At 37.0% G+C, this 22,037-nt stretch overlaps 1 protein-coding gene across 1 annotated transcript; it reads left to right on the top strand.

Moving 5' to 3' along the window:
• The first annotated feature begins 2,339 nt into the window (after window positions 1–2,339).
• LOC117335105 lies at window positions 2,340–20,798 on the top strand. Its single transcript, XM_033895026.1, has 3 exons — window positions 2,340–2,666; window positions 17,915–18,287; window positions 18,724–20,798. The coding sequence occupies exons 1-3, from the start codon at window positions 2,499–2,501 to the stop codon at window positions 19,602–19,604; spliced, it is 1,422 nt and encodes a 473-aa protein (XP_033750917.1). The 5' UTR covers window positions 2,340–2,498; the 3' UTR covers window positions 19,605–20,798.
• Window positions 20,799–22,037: the final 1,239 nt, after the last annotated feature.

The following is a 22,037-nucleotide window of genomic DNA, read 5'->3' as shown; positions in this document are numbered from 1 at the left end:
ACCTATCCTGCCGAGGTAATTAGCTTACCTGGCTATTTTATTACACACCTGTCCAAAATTAGATTGGTCAGAGAAAAAGTCCGGGGCCATGTGACAGTTTTTATGTTATCTGCCAATCAAAGCCCAGTCTCGTTACGACCCCTCACGACATTGTATTAGTCAGTGCAAAGCCTTTGTTTTCCAGAACTACGTGTGTAGAATATTGTGTTTTATGCTTTTTCCTGCGTTTGTCTGTCTTACTGGGATTGTACATTCACATTGTAGTTTTAAAAAGGCATATAGTGACATCTTATTTATATCACGTTTAAAACCAGGGGTTTGTTAACATACTTTGAAACTGATCAAATTTGTGCGTGGATCAACACTTAATGTCTGTAGCTATTCTTCAATGTAATAATATTCGTTCATATTCAGTTCTATAGAACCGATATATCTAATATATTGATAAAATAAATTGCAGTAACTAAAGTTGTCCTCAGAAAAATATCATTAAATGCTTTAACGAGAATTGGGTTTACAAAAGACTTATATTTTATTTGCCAGTTTTCCAAAGAAAGACGGTCGTAAAAGAATTTCATTTTTTGATTTATCAATCTACATATAGGCCTACAGGTGAAATATACAGATATAAGATAGAAAATGAAATATCTACCAAACACCATTCTCCGTGTATCGCTCGTACTGGTCATCAGAGTAAGTGATGTCATTGGCTTACATAACAGACAATGACTCTATCGGACGTTTGTTAATGGCAATGTACCGCCATAAAATACATCAAAATGTATGACGTCAACAGCTAGAAATGTGTATACACGTGCAGAATGATGACGTAGTTCACGACTTTCTCGATCACGATTTCTTGGCTAATCTCTAACCCACACAACATACAACATGCATTAAATAATCTTGAAGTAAAGACACCAACAATGCTTCACAGCTACATGTTTATATAAAAAATAACGGTGTTCAGAGAGATTCCACTATAATTCTATTTAGGGGTTAAAGTTCGGAGGGGCCGCGATAGCCCAGTTGGTCAAGGCGTTAGCCTACATATTTGTAGTAACATTACGCGAAGATCCGCGGTGCGTGGTTCGATTCTCCCTACCAGACACAGTTTGTGTTTCTAGGTAAGCAGAGAAATGGACCGATTTGTGCTGATTGGGTCCTTGTGCAAGACACTTCACCCTAATTGTCCTGGATGGTATGCGACGGGTCTTCCGTATGTTGTTCAAGGACGTAGTCACCAGCTACAACGACGCGACCAAAAACAAGGTCGGAGAAAAATAAGCACACGATCGCCGAGACATAAAAACGAGGTTGTCTTTCCATCATCTCAAGCATTTTATTTAAACGTACGCACTTAGGTAAATGTCAATGGAACGATCTGGTAAATTGAATAAATTAAACTTACAGTGGAGGTCAAACTTCAAGTGACATTTCCGCCGTCCAGTGTCTACAAATTTCAAGAGATTTAAAAAGTAAACTTCACATATGCGTAATTGGACACATACAACGAGAACGTCCTTAAGTTTTGCAATCCTTGCACAAATCACCTCCTTACAATGCATGGAGGATCCATGCCGACCACGTGACGGGCACAGTTTGTTTGTCGTACGGCATAATCATTGTTATTTTGCAAAACGAACGTTCAACGAAATGGTATTCGTGTCTGAGAAAATAAATAAATGCAAAAAAAAAAAAAAACACCAAACAAACAAACAAACAAAAAAATAAATAAATACCCCCCCCCCCCCCCCCCCCCAAAAAACAAAACAAAACAAAGAACAACAACAACAAAAAAAAACAAAAAAAAAACAAAAAAAAATACAAAAAAAACCCAAAAAACAACAACACACAAACAAAAAACAAACAAAAGTAAAAAAAGACAAAACAAAACAAAAAATGTAATTCAGGAGACTTTAAAACGACAATAGATACCCATACAGTACGCGGTGTGCATGGTGTTCACTTCGGCGGAATACTTTGTTAAAGTATTGCTCATTGTGATTATAATGATATTGTTATGCGACAACATGTTCTATCTAATGCTTTGATGTTGGTTCCTATAAATAGGTCTGGAGAAACAATGAATCGTTTTAAACGCCACATCATGCATATAATTATAAACAATGTACACGTACACACGTATACATCAATCAAGCGTAATGCATATTTCATTAATTTAAACATTATATTAGATAATTACTAATTAGTTAGTATGGTTAAATGTAATTAAAATCATTACGCCTTTGACCTTGTTAACACGTACGTAGATGACCCGAGCTGACCCCTTCCGACGTTTAATGACTCCGGTCGGAACATCACTTATATAGCAGCGAGGATCTGTGTGACAGTTGTACGCTTGGAATCACGCGGGATAACATCGACTGCACGCGCTCGAAGAGGAAAGGACAACCAGCCATATCGGGAGTTTCTGGAATTTCTTAAAAAAGTTTTGGAATTTTCTATCTGATTTTAAGTAGTCCGATATTCTCGACATGGAGGGACTATGGTGTTTAGTAGTGTTAATTGTGTACTGTTGGCTACCGGCCGGACACGGACATGGACGACTTATAGAACCTCCAATGCGATCGGCAGCTTGGCGGTACGGATTCACAACTCCGAAAAATTACAACGACAACGAGTTAAATTGTGGAGGATTTCCGGTAAGTTTTCTATCTCCGGATCTAGATAATTTGGAGAGTACATGTAAAGTAGTACCCGTGGGTGTTGTTGACCAAGCCCCACCCCACGGAATTATAATGATGTCTGTTATTACTCATTACAATGGGAGATTGATACGTGTTTCATGTTTGTCATTCCTCGATGTGGTGGAACAATTCTCCCTAAATTCACTCCAAATTGTCACATTTTAAGTTTTTTACCTTTTAAACCTTATATCCTTACTGAAGACTGAAAGTAGTAACACCTCAAAAAACTTGACAAATGTAGTGTTTCTGAGATGTCTAAGTAATGTTATTTATAGCCTGTCGGACTACGAGAAGGTTTGTCACAGACCTAGAATACTCATCACAGAAACAAACTACTTTTGGCTGTAAAAACATATGTCCCATATTAGTAAATAATGTTGTACTGCCGGCCAATTTCCTCATTTTCCTGTGTATATATATGTTATATTTGTTATAAACTAAATTTTGATAATTGTCTCTGTGGATTGTTTTTTATTATTTATTTATTTATTTGCTTATTTATTTGTTTGTTTATGTATTTTTCCTAACTTTATTTACATATATTTTTTTTTATATATCTGAATATTTTCCATGTTTATCTTTATAAATTAGTCCGTCAAAAGCTTTTTTTGTATGTAAATTTAAATCGGTTGTGAATCGGTCGTTTGAACATTTATGTTGTAGAACAACGAGCAATTAGTATTTCATTAATACGAATGAATGAAGCATTGTTATTGTAAACAATGGAATATTATTTTGCTTTTATACAAAGACAGATCGATACTGTTTATATAGAATTGAATATTCATACTATTGGAATATAGCGAAAGCAGCATTATGTTAAAACAAAAAAGGGGAGATATTATTGTCATTTTAATTTATAGGTATACCACTATTTTGTATCAATGTCAAAGAGTATTGTTTAAACAACATATATGGAAAACAAAAGTAAAAGTAAACATGTGTTGTTTAATACAAAACATTGCTTGAGTGTCTGATCTCCTGCTCTCACTTTGAGGACGTTGCATTACCCGGATTTGAACTTACTTGGCGTGATAATGTCGTCTATGAAACACAAGACGCTCATCCATCGGAACCCTTGGTTTTATTAGCCCACCTGTCCAAGGGGCAAGTGAGCTTATGCTGTGGTGCGGCGTCCGGCGTCTGTAGTTCGTCCGTCAAATCTCGCTACTAGTAAGAAACGGCCCCGTAGATTTTTACCTTTGGTTTGAATATCCTTGGGTGAAGGGGAACCAGTTTTGTATAAACGGTGGATCGAACCCGAAGGGCCTGAGGTACGGTACCCAAAGGTCAATATCACTGAGATAGAGGTCAGGGTCAAATGTTGTATCTATTCATTGAACATTTTGTTATGGCATTATCAACCAAATCTGGTTGATAATGCCATAGAAGAATTAAACCTAGGATCAGCTGATCACAGGTCAAGGTCACTTGGTCAATGGTCAAGGTCAAATTTGGCATCTTTTCACAGAGTACCAATTTTTTATAGCATTATGAATCAGGATTGACCAGCACAACATTTAACACCTAATCAACTTACCAAAGGTGAAGGTCATTGGGCCAGAGATCAAGGTCAAGGTCAAATAAAGTTTCTTTTCTCTTAAAAATATTTTATTATGAAATTATGCTGCAAAATTGACGGAAATCGTAGAAGTAAACTGACCACAGGTCCAGGTCACTAGGTCAAGGTCAAATTTTGTATATTTTCACTGAGGGACATTTTGTTATGACACAAAGAAGCAAAAATGATCAGAATAAAACAAATAATCATCTGGGCAAGTCAATGTCACGGGGTTAACGGTCATGGTCAAATTTTCTAGTCATATCATAGTTCATGTATAATGTATATTTCGCTTCCTACAAAAATGTACTTGCAATTGCGTTTGAAGTCCTCTTAACCTCTCTTTTTTCTTCATCAATAGTAGGCATTGCCTTAACACAAATGTGTTACTTTCCTCACAACGAGCGTTAGATATCAAGATTGAGTAAAGACATCTGGACATAATGAAACTAGACTTTTCTACATTCTACCTGTATATGGCAGTGCTGTAGGTTTTTTTTTTTTTTTTTTTTTTTCGTATTTAGTATTATCCAATTCCGGAGTCTATCAACGGAGGGAGCCGGGCTAGTTCAGGCTTAGCTCGACGCTCCCTACCCGTGTCGGTTCGGAAGTTTCTCGGGAAGCTGAGAAACGATTCCCCGATTCCCCGTTCGGACGTGAAACTTATGGGGTCACCTGCCCGACAACGCGGGTATTACCCCGGGTACTCCGGTATTTCCCCCACGCGCTCTCATCCGGGCCAACAAGACTGATCAACATAGAAAAAAAATATTTATTACATTTTTACCAGTGAAATATCAAAAATTATTCATTCTATAAAAGTGATATTTTTCACTAGTGAAAAATATCACTTTTGCTGATTTGACCAATCAAATTAATGATTAGAAAATACCACAATAATTGACCAATCAGAAAGCCAGACATATATGTCAGCACCTGGACAGGGGAAACTACTTTTTGTGTATGCAAACTTTCGCTGTAGGCCTAGTTAGCATACGGGGTAGGTTTTTCGTTGATCAAAAATGTAATAAACAGAATATCTAACAGTGTCTTCAGTAATACCGCAGCACTCGTGAAAAATATCAAAATATTAGCCCCACTCGTGAAATATATTTGGTATTACTGAAGACACTGTTAGATATCCTCTATATATTTTAACATCATTAGAAGTAGACCATATTTTTACAGGTGACATATCACAGACTGTTCATGTCGTAGTCCCATACATTTCAAGTCAGGGAGTCCGACACCTAATTAAAAGTTTAATGGCCGGACGTTACCATACATAATTAACTTTCTAGTTTAGACACAGATTTATAAGTTTAATGGCTGAACATAACCATAAATAACCTAGCTTCTAGTTGAAGTGTTTTCCTGTACCTGGCAGAAGTTACTTAAAACGTACAACATAAAATAAAATGAATTTTATCTTGTGACAAATTAAACTTGGTGTATCTCGTACCTGCATGTCAGTGCTTGAAATTAGGCACTTTTCCTTCTAATGAAAGCATTATCTTTAGGACCGTAAAAATAAAAACCGGTGTAGTTATTTTAAAAATTCAAAAATCGGGCACCTGTAAGTCAGTGCCTGAAATGAGTCGCTTTTCCTTCTAAAGAAAACATTATTTTTAGAATTTTAAAAATAAATAGTTATTTTAAAAATTCAAAAATCGAGTTAAATCATTGCATTTCATCCTCAGATGGAATGCATGTAGAGGCACGGTTTAAGATTGCCAGAAGTTTTCAATCTATAATTTAAAGGTTTTTACCAAATTTCAGGAAAAGGTACCATCATTATTGGGGGGAAATGAAAAAAAAAATTCCTTACTTAAGATAAAAACAAAAGAAAAAAACATTGTCTCAAAGATAAGGCTAGAAATTACATAAAAGACAGTATTGCCTTCGAACATCCCGTCCTCATATGACCCCGTTACGAGGACGTTGAACCCCTTAATACAAAGAAAAGCATATATGTATATACATGTATACGCATGTGGCAAAATAAACAATTCACTGTGATACCTTCTCTACGTCAACTCGGGCCATCGATATGTTGGTGTAACTCAACGTAAATTACACAGACTTTTGTAGTTGGGCATGTTAAATGTGTACTCCGCCTTTTTGCTAACCCCCTAATGGCTGTATATCAAATGTAACGCTCTTACAAAGGACGATTTATACCTTGTACGTGAAGTAACGACCGATTTCGGTATGCTTTCTATTAGGGACGGGACTGTTTCCTGTTTCAGACATTTTGTTCAGTAACGGACACCGCTGTTGATATTGGGCTATAAAAATGAATACATTTTGTTGGAAAAAAAAAGACACAGTAAAATGCAGTATGATCTGTTAAAGTGTTTTTGATTAACTTAATTAGGCTAGGTGTATGTTTTTGCTGGTGGAGTAACTTAGAACAATACTGGTCAAAATTCCACACTGTTAACCCGCCATTTTGTAAAGGATAGAGCAAATAGCCATACGAATCGGACCAAAAAAGATCTGATATCATATATTGTCCTTTACTTGTTAGATCTTAGTTAAAATCAAGAAAAATAAGCATTTCAATCCCCAAACCTGTTTTATTTAATGCAAGAATACATTTTTTTGATAAAAAGATGTTTGTTTTCTTGTCGATTAATCGTGCTCTGATTGGATGATTAGACCGATAGCGACCTACATAATTTACAATATGGCGTCGATTCAAGTATGAAATTTTGACCAGCGTAACGCGAGGGTGTATACGGACGGAATATATCATCGATATGAGACTAAATGGGTGTTTTGGGGTAAATAAATATCTCATTTATCCACAAATGTAAGTAGGTGTTGTGTCAGGCCCGATTTTATTTTATCTGCACCAAAAATTTGGCGACACCGTGAGAATTCCGCGTTTTCATATACATGTAGTAGTGCGCTCTGGCCCTACATCATACATGGTGTCAGACACAGATGAAACTCGGGCTAAACGTATGAATGGACTGGTTGTAGCTCACTGTAAGTTGGTCGTTTAAGGCGACTTTAAGTGGTTATGATGGATCTTCTTACTTATTTTGTTAACCTCTATGGGTCTTTCCTTAACAGCCATCCTCGTTTGACAAGGTCTGTTGGTGTTTCCTTGACTCCCGTCCTCATGTGACCCTGGTTATTTGCACAGGCACTTGCATAGAAAATGTGATTTTCAATTATTTTTTTTATGACAGTGGTATGTGTGATCTGTTAAGTACAAGGTTGGCAACTACGCCACAAGCGAAACGGCACCCCATCTCACTTCAATTGACTAAAACACACATTTATTCAAACTGACACAGCGCATACTATATACTACCGCCATCTAGAAACATTCATCTTTAACCTACCGTGTCACTCAATACGAATTGTTACATCCAAAATACAATAATCCGCGAAAACATCACCGAATTCCTCCAACAAAACACCTTTTTTCAAACTGCTCAACATTTTGTTTTCAAATTGAACTTGCCATCTATTTAGGGTAAATGCCTATCTTCAATTAAAAAAAATAACTAGTTAACTAGTTCAAAATATATAGACCACACATATAACCGGTGAGAATAAGAGGTTGAATTTTCTAGGCCTTGTTGAATATTGACTTTTTTTTTTAAATCTAGGGGGGGGGGGGGGGGGGGGGGGGGGGGGTCTTTATTATTTTTAGAGTAGCGCGTTGGATGCTTACATACTTAATCACACTTAATCAGGTAATTCATCAATAACTTAAATATTATATTTAGGTAATCAGTATTACGAAGAATACTTTACAATGCGTTAAACTCTTTGACATTGTTGACACTAAGTGGCAAAATGATATCAAGTTTATGAAAATCGAAATCAAGTAAGCAAATAATACGGTTTAAAAAATTCGAATAAAAAAGGGTTCAAAATAAAATGAAACTCATCCTCAATATTTCGATAATCACAGTGATAAATCTATATACAAGTCCCGAGTCTTGCATATATGTACTTATAAAATTTTGATGGAACTCGAAGAATTTCTGGGAAATTTTAAATCTAACATTGTCGGACTCATGAAAATAAATTGTTGATGGATCACTGATCACATAACGTACAAATCGTTTGGCAAGTCTGAAGTATGATCTTCGTATTTGACAACGACATGATATTTGAAAAATGTGTGGAAATAAATGAACAGGTCTGAAGTAAGCAATGTTGGTACACATGTATACGTTCCAGTAACCTGTTGACAGTCTTATTCGTGATACACTTTTCTTTTTGTTCGTCCTTATTTCAGTAAACTGACAAAAGTTAATCAATAAATAAGCATTTTGTTTTACCTTTGTGACAAAAGTATGCTAATCCATTTCCCTTTTATCTTTTTTATTTTAAAGCATGAAATGTCTAGGCTTACTACGTGAATGTGATTGCAGAATAGGCATTCTTGACTTCATTTGTTTTTCCTGTGTACTGTCATATTCGGTGCACGGTATTCTCACATTCAAAATAATAAATAATTTATGATTATAAATCATCGCTCATTCGACGAACCTCTTCAAATTATTGTAAATTAGACGAAACTTATCAACGAGCCGAAGCGTTTTCCGGACAAAATGCATTCGGAGATGACCCCAAAAAGTGCACCTGACGACAGACGATTATATAAGCGCATGACCTTTCAACCCCGTATGTAAATGAAGAATCTGGACAGGCTGAGGGAGCAGATACATGTTTCTAGATGGCGGTAGTATATAGTATGCGCCGTGTTAGTTTGAATAAATGTGTGTTTTAGTCGATTGAAGTGTGGTGGTGTGCCGTTTCCCTTGTGGCGTAGTTGCCAACCTTGTGCTTAACAGATTACATATACCACTGTCATAAAAAAAAATTGAAAATCACATTTTCTATGCAAGCGCCTGTGGTTATTTGTGTTCCCTTGACATCCATCCTCATTTGATCAGCCTGTTGATGTTCCCTTGACATCCCATCCTCATTTGACCCTGCCTGTTGGTGTTCCCTAGACACCCCTCCTCATGTGAACCTTCCTGTTGGCGTTTCTTTGACATGCTCAGTGCGAACATCAAAGTAGAGTTAATGCCAAATGAGGTGTTAGAAAACGCGTAAAAAATATCTGTACTGCAGAAAGGGCAAAGAAACTTCTCCTTTTTTTTGTCGTAATCATGTCTCCATGTGGAGGACAGAAAGAAATCCGACTTCGCTAGGGCATTGCCACATTTGTCGCCTGCTAGGACTCATAACTGCTATAAATATAGTTTTTTTTATTCTGTATCAACGAAATATGTGTTTGGGCAACGACCTTACACAACGTGCATTGCTTACATTTGTGAATCACCAGGCATGTCAACGAATATCGAACTCGTCTGACGTCATATCCTACAAGGAAACAGAACATTTCTCGTGAGATCCTCATGTCGGCAATAATACATTCTCGTTGTTTTTATCAACCCATATCTCTCGAAAGTACGGTGTATAAGTTTTTTCATCACCCGTCGATACCTCCCATGAAACCGTGATATTGGGAACACGTCTTTGAATTACCGACTCAATTTGACTTGTAAACGCCGTAGGTTTGGGACGCAGGGATGTGACCATCCAGAAATGATAATTTTAGTTATGAAGTTAGAATCACCAGACATAACGTACATCTTAGTCGTATGCTTTCCTGATGGTGATGTTGTTAAAAGATATAGTAAGTAAGCGGCTAAAGATTGTAAGATTGTAAGGGAAATAGAGTTTGAAAATATTAAAGGTTACTTTCAACCATATTTGACTTAGTGATTACTATGACTTAACCGTCCGTACATAAAACAAGTGCAATATACAGTTAGTTACAAACTCGCTAACGTTTTCATTAAAGTGGCATTCCTTCGTTCGGACAACAGAAACATATAAAATTTAAACTGATGAAATTTATGTCCGAATGAGGATTATATGAGTTTTTGTGCCTACTACTAACGCCGAAATGTACAGAAAAATGACAAATCGTACACAAATATCGCCTGTCTTTGTGGTGGTTAGTGATATTTCGGGGCGAATTAAACAATTTAGGACTTACATCTTTAATACTTAAGAACTTCTGTTTTCCTTGCGAGTAAAACTGCCGTATTAATGTAAAGATTACAACTTTTACTACTTGGAAAAAATATATATTTCCCAGTAAGTTTCATTTTAACGACCTAACTTTATTCCAACGAAACAATGTCTCCTTAAAATGTCATTGCCGTTATCGTTTGTCAAAGTCAATTAACCCAATTCGCTCATAAAGAGATACTCATTTATTAAACGAATTCAGAGGTAAGCATTAATCAATAAGATCACCATTAAATGAAATATATATCAAACAATAACGGATAGTCACACACAAAAATATATTTCATTGTATCAATTATGCGCATTTCGCGTGTAAGAACAATAGGAGGAGACAATGCCTTGTTTTAAAGAACAATGGTAACAATATTAAAGATGGAGTATGTCAGGTTTTTCTGTGTGCCGGTGAAAACTTCATAATTTCTGCCCTCGTTACGGCGGTGCACGTCAAAGTTGAGACAAATGATCGAAGAGGGTACTGATTAATACGTCACAATGTCTGGTCAGGCTGACATGCGCATGTCAGCCATGTCTAGTGTGCCTTTGTGTCGAAGTAATTACAAATTAATGTGGACCATAATTAATATCAGTCGGCCAATAAAGCAGTCAATATGAGAATCATCGATTGATGTAATTATGATAACATTTACCTCACCGGAAAGACTTTTTAGTGTATTTACAATAGCTAAGACTATTGACAGGAATTTGACAAGGCTAAGAAAAAGGAAAGACAGTTATTATAAATTGTCAATGTGGGTCATTATAGTAAAAATTAATTGACAATCGATTGTGTATAAATAAATAATATTGGTAGTTAGAGTCAATTGTAAATCAGTTATGTACAAATAAATAGTATTGGTTATTAAAGTCAATTGTAAATCGGTAATGTACATGTACAAATAAATAGTATTGGTCATTAGAGTCAATTGTTAATCAGATGACCAAGAAAAAGTTTGAACAATAGTTTGAACGTAATAAAAAACAAGCATTTCTGGCAAATACGTTCTCCACAAAAATATAATTATGAAGCCTAAACACAACCACTCCTATGTATCTGTAGGTGTAAAATTTAGCCCCTTCCGTGGTGACACTCACAAGTCATCTAGCTATGGAAGGCCAGTGTGTCTGGGGACATCACCAAAACGAAAGCAGAAGATAGAAAGTGGTTTTCACGAGAATTACATGCAGAAATACGAGAGAAGACATTAAGATAATGTGTTGTACGTGTCATTTGTGGATATGTCCACTTTTGTGTTTTCTACTTAACACTCCGGTAACATTCTATTGTGTTATAACACAAGAAAATCAGGAAAAGAAATCATAACACTAGAGTCCAAACTTTCTATTTATGTCATATCGCGAAGAATATTATTCAAAATGTTAAATCGAGATTTTCCACAAAATAATACAACCATGTTACCTTATAACGAGTGTGTCGGGATGTTGGGCCGCTAAGGCCTGTCAATGATAAGGAAAAACCGTGTAACTGAGATAATCTGTCATTATTTACAACGACATAGCTGGCCTGTTTTACCGACATGATACTGTCATGATATCATCAATATCGTGTATGGACATTATTTGTATCAAATGGTCTTTATGAGGGGGGTACCCTGACAACAGTACTTACGAATGCTATATGCTATTTTAAAACTTACAATGATACATAAAACTATACACACTCTCTTGCCTTTTTTCTTTCTTTCTTTTTTACATGTCTAGAGATCGTTGAAATATTACAGTGCATCAGAAAGTTTGCATATGTTTAATCATTGATTTGTCAGTGGCAATGGAAATTCTTATGAAAATAACCCACCTTGATGAAGTTTCAGCGAGGGTCAAGAAGAGAGGGACATATTTTTCAAGATATTCCAAAAATGCATAAAAATATTTTTTAGGATACAACACTACATTACACTCTTTGAATCTTTTTTTTTTTAATAATGTTATTGTGTGAGAATATGCTCCAAGTTTAACGAAAATTCTAAAAAAAAGAAAAGAAATAATCTTGCAAAAATGTAGCATTTTCAGGATTTGTAGCTCATCAGTAACTGTATCGACTTGGATAGACAATTAAAGCATTATGATAAGAGATTATTAGATAAAATATTTTAATTTTCAACTAGAAATAAGATTTATTGGATTTCAAATTATTTTCTGTAAAGACTCTCAGATCTTAAGGAGTTTATATAAATATAATCATGCTTTTGTTATACGATAAAACACATGCTATATTTTCGCCATGATTTTAAAGATAAATTTGTTTTTTAAAACAGCGCTAAAGAATTTTTAATTTTTAATTAAAGCATAATAGATCTGCAAGTGGATTTCGTCTTTAATGCGATATTTTATGGATACAGGATATGAGATGAAATTAATTAAAATTGCATAAAAGTCTGTCTTTCTATTTGGTTTCTGTGGTTTTACGACAACTCGCTACCGCACATTTTACATATAAAGTAGCACTTCCGGTTATCATTATCTCTGCTGTTTAACATAAAACAATAAAATTGCAGATAGTATATAAGTTAAGTGGAATATTAAAGATAAAGGGATATGTCTGTCAGTAGAAGACGGCTTCCGTTTCCCATTAGGATCTCAGAGCGTCCTTTACTCTCTAGCTTGACCTTGGACAAGACACTTATCCCTAATCATCTTATCACGCTGTCACTATCTAGGGGGCTGAGTGGTTAAGTTGTCCCGACACTTTATCACTAGCCCTCAACCTCTGGGTTGCGAGTTCGGAACCTGCGTGGGGCCTACGGCAGTTGCCAGGTACTGACCTTAGGCCGGTGGTTTTTCTCCGGGTACTCCGGCTTTCCTCCACCTCCAAAACCTGGCACGTCCTTAAATGACCCTGGCTCTTGAAGTCACTATCTATTCAAAAACTATATTTCGTCTTGTTAACCGTGTAAACGACGATAAATAAAGATTATTTTTATTTATCTATATAACAAGGAGTCATCACCTCAAATGACCCTTCGCATTCCATTTTAAACATCGATATTAAACTGAATTCTATCTTTTGATAAAAACTCTCGAAAGACAGCTTAATCCTTAATTAAACACACGTTGAAGTTCGGATATCGACCAAACGACCAAAAACACAAATATCATTTACGCGCCTCTCAGGTGCCGATATTTCATAACCTTTCATCAGAAAATGACGTAAACATTGCCACGAGCTCGTTGTCACTTCCGGCGCTACGTATTAGTCGTACAAATGATAATTTCTATTAGAAAGAGCAGGTTAAATCGAGGGCATCATAGGCTTCCATCGGCTGTCAACCTATCGCTATACCGTCACAGTGAAAAGAAGGGAAACAACTCTGAGAAATCAGACTATGACGAGGTTGCTCCAAGTCTTCAGGTTTGCCAATCGATTATACGGCGTGAATTTGACGAACACAGGTAAACAAACGCGCGAGAGTTCCTATAGATGGTAATTAGAGGCACAGGTATGTCGACAGGTAGCAGGATTTGATTCTCACCTGTAGACAACCTGACTTCAAGGTACAGGTATTGTCAACTAAATCAATCACTTGTACAACCGCGGGGAAGTTTACTAATCACAGTTAATGTGTTGCGGCTTCTCCGTCACATCGCTGTCACGTCATAAATACAAAAGGGGCCTGTTCGTTTATGCGGACAAACCGGCCCGTCAGATATTAAATGTAGTATTTCAAACATATATCTTGACGGACCTGCAAATGTTAATACAGGCCTTGGAAGTTTTTGTCAAGGCTCGTCTGAAAACAATATACAATCATCAGGTCCGTATTTATTTTATAAACGAACAACAAGTGGTCTAACCGCTTGGACCGCAAAAACGAAAACGGTCTAGGAGACTGAAATGTATACTAACCTCGTCACCGACATAGATATCAGAACACGGCGAAATGTGCCTCGTCATTTTAACATCACTGACCTGAATTCTAATACTTATAAAAAGTTGGTATCCACCTTAATCTTTCTAACTAAACTTAACTCTTGCCTTTGTTTGTCTTCATTGTCCTCTACGCATGCGCAGTTCATCATATTGCCTCCCAGTTTTCCCGCCCTTTATCCTGTCTCTTTTACCCACTTCCTTCCTAGCTTCCGGTCTGTAATTTCCCCTCCGTATCCGTTTCTACTTAGCGATCTGGAATGAACCCTTCCGTCACATACCCATACCCCAGGTGACTGATACTGATGTTGCTGAAGTGGTATCTATTCGCAGGCGTTTATTACACACAATTTACACTCTTGCCCATTGACCGCTGGTCAGTCCTTCCAAACACTGCTGTTTTTGTGTGTCATTTATGCTATTGGATATGATGTAATGGCAGCTGATTACAGCCTTTCATCGCTCACATTTTACTTTGTGTAGTCAAAGGAAACGTTCATTGTTCAAATACGTTTGTTTGTTTTTGATTGTTTTGTTTTTGTTTTGTTTTGTTATTTTTTGTTTTGTTTTTGTTTAGTTTTTGTTTTTTGTTTTTTGTTTTTTTGTTTTTTGTTTGTTTTGTTTTTGTTTTTGTTTTTTTTCTTGTTTGTTTTTTGCTTTTGTTTTGTTTGTTGCTGTTGTTTTTTTAGATACACAAATGTACTTCCGTACATTGACAAACTCGACACTATATTCATCAGGTATCGCTCTTTTCCGTAGTTCCATCAAATATCCATATCAATAATGGAGTTTCCCCACTTAAGTATTGTGTTCTGTGCCTGACTGCCTTTATATTGTAAAGATCATCGCTGAAAACACATTACTGTGACATTACTGTAATCGTCCTTTTTTGTGAGTCTGTTGGATTTTTATATATCTACTTATTTATATTTAAAAATCCTGGCTTGTGATCTGTTAAAAGCTCGAAATTATTATATTTGTCTAAATATCACTAAACACAACACTTTCAGCTTCTATGAGATTCAAAATTACATCACCCCCTTGAAAAAATTTGACTATACAATAATTAACAATTAAAACAGGCAGTATTTTTCATGAAATGTCAAAAACAACGACTGAGTTAAATTTATAATCACGACAGGAGGTTTTATAAAAGCATTTCTGAGACATTGTTGTTATTTCTGGGGAGACGTAACTAATGTGAAATGACAAGCTATTAACGCAATAGTCACCCTGATGCTCTCAGAAAGTTATATAGAGTTTGTTGTCGACACGCGCTCACGGACTGTACGTTTAAGACATAAGGGATAGACATCTTGACTCTTAGAGAAACAAAACACAACAAATCAAGTCAAAAGCTGCTGGCCGTACAAAACATTCTGCAGAGTTTTAATATAGAATTAAAGTCACACGGGCAGAGTGGTTTGATATAAACATGGACAGTAAACTACTGGGTTTTTTTAAGTCTCTGATGTATGTCGTAACCCTGCTGGTGTACAGGACATCCCCGGGGTTTGTCGCTAACCGACATGCCACGTATAATCATTTAAAGAATAGTCGTACCTATCAAGCACATGAAAACTCATAGAGGTTATCTAATATCCAAATATGGATAACAAATGTTAAAAGCACCGCCTCTGCTATATTTAAACATTTGTTTGGGCGTAGTTCCGGTCTCCGACTTCCACATGGATTCTTTTGACTTTTGACCTCTAGCACCACCAACGAGACTTAGAAAGATGAAGTTATTCTTATAACATTATATTACATGTTCAAAGGTAATTCGCTTGATTGTCTTTGGACGTTACACAACAGTCTGTTTTAAAACACAGTTTTTGTTATCGCCAACAACTCCTGCCGGAAGTACCAGAAATGGTCAAGTCGTGATTTCGTTGACGGACAACAACACACGAGATAATTAGGATTTGCAGTAAACACGGACATTCTAGATACGGGCTATGACGTTCTCGGACCGTTACCTGCTTGGATTATATAACATCAAGAACACATTTCATATAAATTCATGTCATTTATCTCACTAGAGCGCACGGATTCGCTGTGCTAACAGTCGCCCACGCGGGCACAGTGTTACCTTTTTACTACTTATTTATGATATACTCATATATCTGTCATCCCAGAACGCCTATCCAAAAATACCCAACGGTCAAACTAGAGCTGGCACTGTCAACATTTAATCATACTATGACAATGTGTCAAGATATTTTACTTATCATGGCTTTCCCGCTTGTTAAATCCCTGATTTCACAGTGAAGATAACAAATGCTCTAAATTATGTAAAGCTCTCGTCAGCTGAAAGGCCGCAAGGCCGTAAAAGCGGACGTAAAACCCGTTAAATAAATAGATAAATAAAATTATTGAATTATGTTCAGAAACGGCAGATACCTGCTACATGTCAAGTTTCTACATCTAAGTTAATTCGCGTGATTTAAATCGTTGTCATTCGTCACATAAAAAAATTGTCATGAAACGCTCGTTGGTATTTTGATTTTTTTTTAATGGAAACGTCACGCCAATACATATGTCGCGTGCTAAACTCCATATCTAGCAGCCGTAAGTTCCAATGACACCTCCATATGTACATAAGTAAAGCTTTCGACACCCTCCTGTGTCGGTCTACCTGTGTTTTACACCTGTGATTGATGCGACCTTTCTAACAAGATAATGACCATTGTATGTCCATGGTCAGAAGACATGTACAGTAGGGCCAAGAGGAAGTGGCCGACACGCTTTTCTATTGTGTAAATATACATACCGTAATACAATGAGTTATGATTAATATAGGCACGAAAGTGACATCTTCGTACCACAGGTATTATTATAACACAACGATAAATATTATAGAGGTGTACAGTATTTACTCCGGCGTCGGTATGAACTGGCTGTGTATGAGTAATTTGCCAGTTTGAACCGTAGATCATAGAAGAAATACATTTTTTTTCTATATGAAGACTTTCTACGGTTGGATAACAATGGTTTTATATTGTCATGTAGGTCAGAGCCCACCAAGAGTTCTAATTTATAAGGTTTGCCCTAGCTGTTCTGTCTACCATTAATTAAGGTAAAAGTGTCAGATAGATGCCACACGCGCACAAACAAAAACAAAATCTCAATACAGGCCCCGAGATCACGGATTAGTTTACAGTATCGCTCTGTGTTTTATTTTGAATAGATATTCAACAAACCCTTTCTAATTAGATATGCAATTGGTGATCGTTACACAGATTTTCGGACGGCGATTGATTTCAGTTTTTCAGATTTCATTGATCACTCAGACACACATGATGTGTGCTGCAAGAGGTCAAACATAAACAGCCAATTTTATATATGGCGAAACACAACAAATCTCATACACCCTTTATAATTTTTTCAAGCCTTTCAACAAACTTACTTACATTTGAGAGCACACGAACATTACATAGAGAATCTAAACCTTTCATTTTTGTCATATTAGGGTACGTAAAATACCGAAAATGCATGTCAAAGAATAAAACTTTAATGTCGTTGAAAATGATGTGCGCTGTTTTGCAAATCATTTGCAAAATCGTGAAGTTGAAAGAGCTAGGAGTTTATGATTTTGCTGACTTAAGAGTTTGATATTGTAAATAACTAATCATTGTTTTACCATTGCCCGGTTTACGCAATATATTTTCTCTTTAATTTCAGAACATGATGCGGCAAGGTGGTCGATGTGGGCCTTGTGGCGACCCCTGGCAGGGTCCTCGCGACAACGAGGCTGGCGGGAAATACTCCACCGGAGTTATCACGAGACAGTACGCTTCCGGTCAGACTATCAACGTCACCGTCCAGCTGACCAGTAATCATAAAGGCTATTTCGAGTTTCGATTATGTCCGAACAATAACGGCCAGCTCCGAGTGACACAGCAGTGTTTTGACCAATACCTATTGAGGATCGTCGGGCTGGGCACGAAGTATCATATAGACGCCCCGGACTCGAATGTCTTCATCGACCTACTGTTGGAACTCCCGCCGGGAGTCAGCTGTTCAAACTGTGTCCTTCAGTGGAAATGGCGCGCAGGTAAATAGTTCTCTTCCGTCATAAAGCGGTCTGAATTTAAGGATACGAAGAAAAGAAAGTGTGTTAGAATAAGCAAAATTGATAATTAACAACCCGTTTCAAACACTTTAAGCTGAATGTTTTTATAAAACTACCGACGTCTTTAATTATCTTAAACAGCTGTGGATTAAATTTATATCATTTATATGGTTTTATTGGCTCAGATGGAAGTGTTCTTGTCATTCTTTAGCGAAATTCGTTTAACTACGTAAACGATTTACTATGGCGGCTAAGCAACTAAGAGTAGGTATAAAAAGACAAAAATCTAGTTAGATTTGGAAGCGAGTTTGAAATTATCAGAAATCACCTACCATTCTACCAATAAATACTAAATGATATTCTAAAGATATCCGAGGGATAAACATTATTCTAATGCGTGTGTTATTGTCTCTTACAGCTCAGAATCGTGGTCCTGATGGTAAGGGAGGCGAGTGTTTTGGATGCGGACCTCAAGAACACTTCATCAATTGTGCTGATGTAGCTATCAGCCCCTATTCAACGTCGCCCCTCCCCATTACCCGATCCTCTGCCGGTGGGGCTGTGGTCAGATTCAAGGCAATCAAGCCGGAAGTGTCGAGCGCTGTATCTTATGAAATCAAAACCTCCAGCAAGAACTCGGCAGCGCTATATAGCGCCCACTCACGGCCGGTAGAGCCTGCCCCAGCACCAGCGCCAACTCAAAATATGTTCACGCAAATTTCTCGCGAGATCTTCCCTTCAGGATTTGGAGCGTATGGCACAGGTATACAGAATATGTTCAGAAATATGTTCGATGGTGATATGGGTTATATGAACATGGCGATGAAATCCGTCCGACCTCAACCCGCACCGCCTACCACACCTAAACCACGGCCCCAGAGACACTATTCACAGAGGTCATCACAGTCTGCCACTGTCAAGTTGCCTACAGACCCCCGGGCGCTCACCGCTACCATATTGTCTTACGCTAACGGCATTCCAGATGGCAACGACAACGCGAACTTTGAGGTCTGCCAAGATGGTTACACCAAACCCACGTGTTCCTCGCTTCCGTCCTGGAACAAATTGCCGGCGATCGGGAAATGGTGTCAGTCTATGTGTCCGTCAGGTCTCTGTCCTTCTGCCGTCTGTGGGTGCACGTGCCCCGTGAATGTCCTTCAACAGCTGAATCCTAACTATAGGGGGATGACCAGTCAGTGTAGAGGCATCCCCGGCTGGACGGACGCGGCCATGGATGCTTGGTGCGCAGCTAACTGTAATTCAGAGTTCTGCGCATCCGAAATGTGCACGTGTGAATGAGATGGGACTAATATCCGGGCAAATCATAGACAATCCCAATGTGTGCTTACCACTAGGAAGCAAGGCGCTGAATGCAACGAGAACTTGTTAAACAGGAACTTCCGGTTGTCGTAAAATAGTCGGAGTGTCGTGAATTGATACAATGATTCATGTATAAATATGTTACATATTCCATCTGTGATAGTGACAGTGTGTATTGGCTTGAACAATGGATCATAGGAACGATGATAGTTTAGCGGAAGTCACGACAAGAATGTGTTGATGTACTGAGAATGAGGCAATGAATGACGGAAACTTACGGTCTTAATGACGTCAAACCGAAATCCCACAGGAAGTAGATATTTATAATTGTAGTATTTGTCGACGTATTTGTATTAACAAATTAATGACGAGAAAAACACCCGAGCTTCAAATTTTGTTCTGTTTTGTATTCAAAGTACAAGGAACACATATTGGTAGGATTTTGGCAAACCCCAGAAAGGGGGTAGGCATTCAAAATGTTCAACGTGGTAAATGAGCATGTTTGCGTGAGACACTTCGGCGAATTTTTTTATATTAATTAATATACGTATTAAGTAAAATAATTAAAGTTATATTTGTCGTGGTATGATTGAAAATATCCTCTATATACGAAATATATTAAATGTCTAGAGACACACTTTTTAAACCCTTATATGGCACTAGGTCTCTGACCGGAAGTTGAGTTGCTCTAGGGAACTTTTTTTAACACACATACATATATATATATATATATATATATATATGCCATTAACTCGATGTGTGTCGATAATGATTTTGAGATCTCGTTCTTAGACCGGAACTTAAATTGCATCATCATTTTGATGACAAAATATATTTAAACTTATCATTACCTGTACATGCTCTTGGTAAATAAATATTGATGATCAAAGTCAGTGATAGGTTTAATAAATAATCCTGTCTGTAAATTAATTTGATATTTTTGTATTTTTTCATTTTACTCCCTTTCACTTATTTGTCTTATTTTAAGATTTTATTGTATTGCACCCAGCTTCGCCCATGTTTGTATACTACAGCTTTGTATAAGAGACGAGGGCGTTTGATGCAGTTAATATGGTGTTCCGTTAGGGCCAAATTTCCAATATCGCTCCTTCGCTCCTTTGACCTAAACGCGAAGGAGCGAAAATACGATGGCGAAGGAGCGAAAATACGATGGCGAAGGAGCGAAGAAGCGAAGTCGCTCCTTCGCCATCGTGTTTTCGCTCCTTCGCTCCTTCGCGTTTGGGTCGAAGGAGCCAAGGAGCGATATTGGAAATTTGGCCCTAACGGAACACCATAAGTTGATGAACATCATTATAACTTGTACCAAGTTATCAGCTATGGCATTCACTGGCTTGTAAATGCCATATTGGCTTACTATGTATTTCGGTGATGTTTGTGATGAATCTTCAGACAGTTGTATACTTTAAATGCTTACATTATTTATATAAGTATTGATATACTATGCATATTATACCTATCCACGCGACCAGTACGTGGCCTTGTCTATTGGATTATTTCTCTTGTGCAATAAAATATTCGGAAATGATCACAGGAATGATTCAGTATTCTCTATGTTTGAAATTAATTAGAAAGACAATGAAAAAAGTACGACATTATAATATATTTGTATCTATTAATATGACAGCTTGTATTTCAATTGTCAGAGGACCATTTTGTGGTGTCAGCAATCTACTTAAAATTAGACTTGTGATGTTGGCTCTTCTACAATACTCTATACACTGCAATACAATATTGTATTGAAGTGTAACGAAGAATATCGTAGAGTATCGCAGAAGAGCGGAAATTACAAGTCTAATTTTGATTAATTTAAGAATGTCAGACACTTTTTCTTCTTTGTACATGTACCTTCATCTTTTCGGTGGAACTTTGAACAAGATAGCAAAGAAACGCCTGGTTCTTGGTCTTTAATTGGCGATGCCTTTAAACAAATTTGAATCAGGTGTCTGCAGATTCGATCACGGTTCATTTGTGACTACTGATATAGCACTACACCAACCATGACTAACTGTAATCCTCCACCATCAGTATTCAAAAGTATTATATTTGCGCCTTGGAGTATAAATCTCAACAAAAACTGTCAGAATTAAAATAGATAACACACAGAAAAATGTCCGAAGTATGCTGCAGAAAATTGAGACATCTTCAATAAGTAAAATATGTCCGGAGGTAGAATAGACCAGAATTAGAACACGTGATCTAAACAAAACCCAGACACGCGTGCTTAAAGGCGCTAAGAACTTTAGTCCTGTCTTGAGATGCTATGCGCACTCTATATTGATCTTAGGATCGTGATAGATTATTGAATACGACGAGAAGTTGTTTGTTAACGTCAAAATCACCCAGTTTTTACGCCATGTTGCCATTTACATTTTAAAAACATTTTTTTTCCAT

This window comes from Pecten maximus, chromosome 9, assembly GCF_902652985.1.
Source record: "Pecten maximus chromosome 9, xPecMax1.1, whole genome shotgun sequence".
Classification (NCBI taxonomy): domain Eukaryota; kingdom Metazoa; phylum Mollusca; class Bivalvia; order Pectinida; family Pectinidae; genus Pecten; species Pecten maximus.
The sequence above is the reverse complement of the archived record's forward strand: the minus strand, read 5'-3'. Positions and strand labels throughout refer to the sequence as shown.

Bases quoted from the DNA above. Each gene is read 5' to 3' on its own strand.
- LOC117335105 (XM_033895026.1), top strand. From the start codon at position 2,499: ATGGAGGGACTATGGTGTTTAGTAGTGTTAATTGTGTACTGTTGGCTA. The intron at 2,667-17,914 runs GTAAGTTTTCTA...CTTTAATTTCAG, and splicing joins TAAATTGTGGAGGATTTCCG to AACATGATGCGGCAAGGTGG. The intron at 18,288-18,723 runs GTAAATAGTTCT...TGTCTCTTACAG, and splicing joins TCAGTGGAAATGGCGCGCAG to CTCAGAATCGTGGTCCTGAT.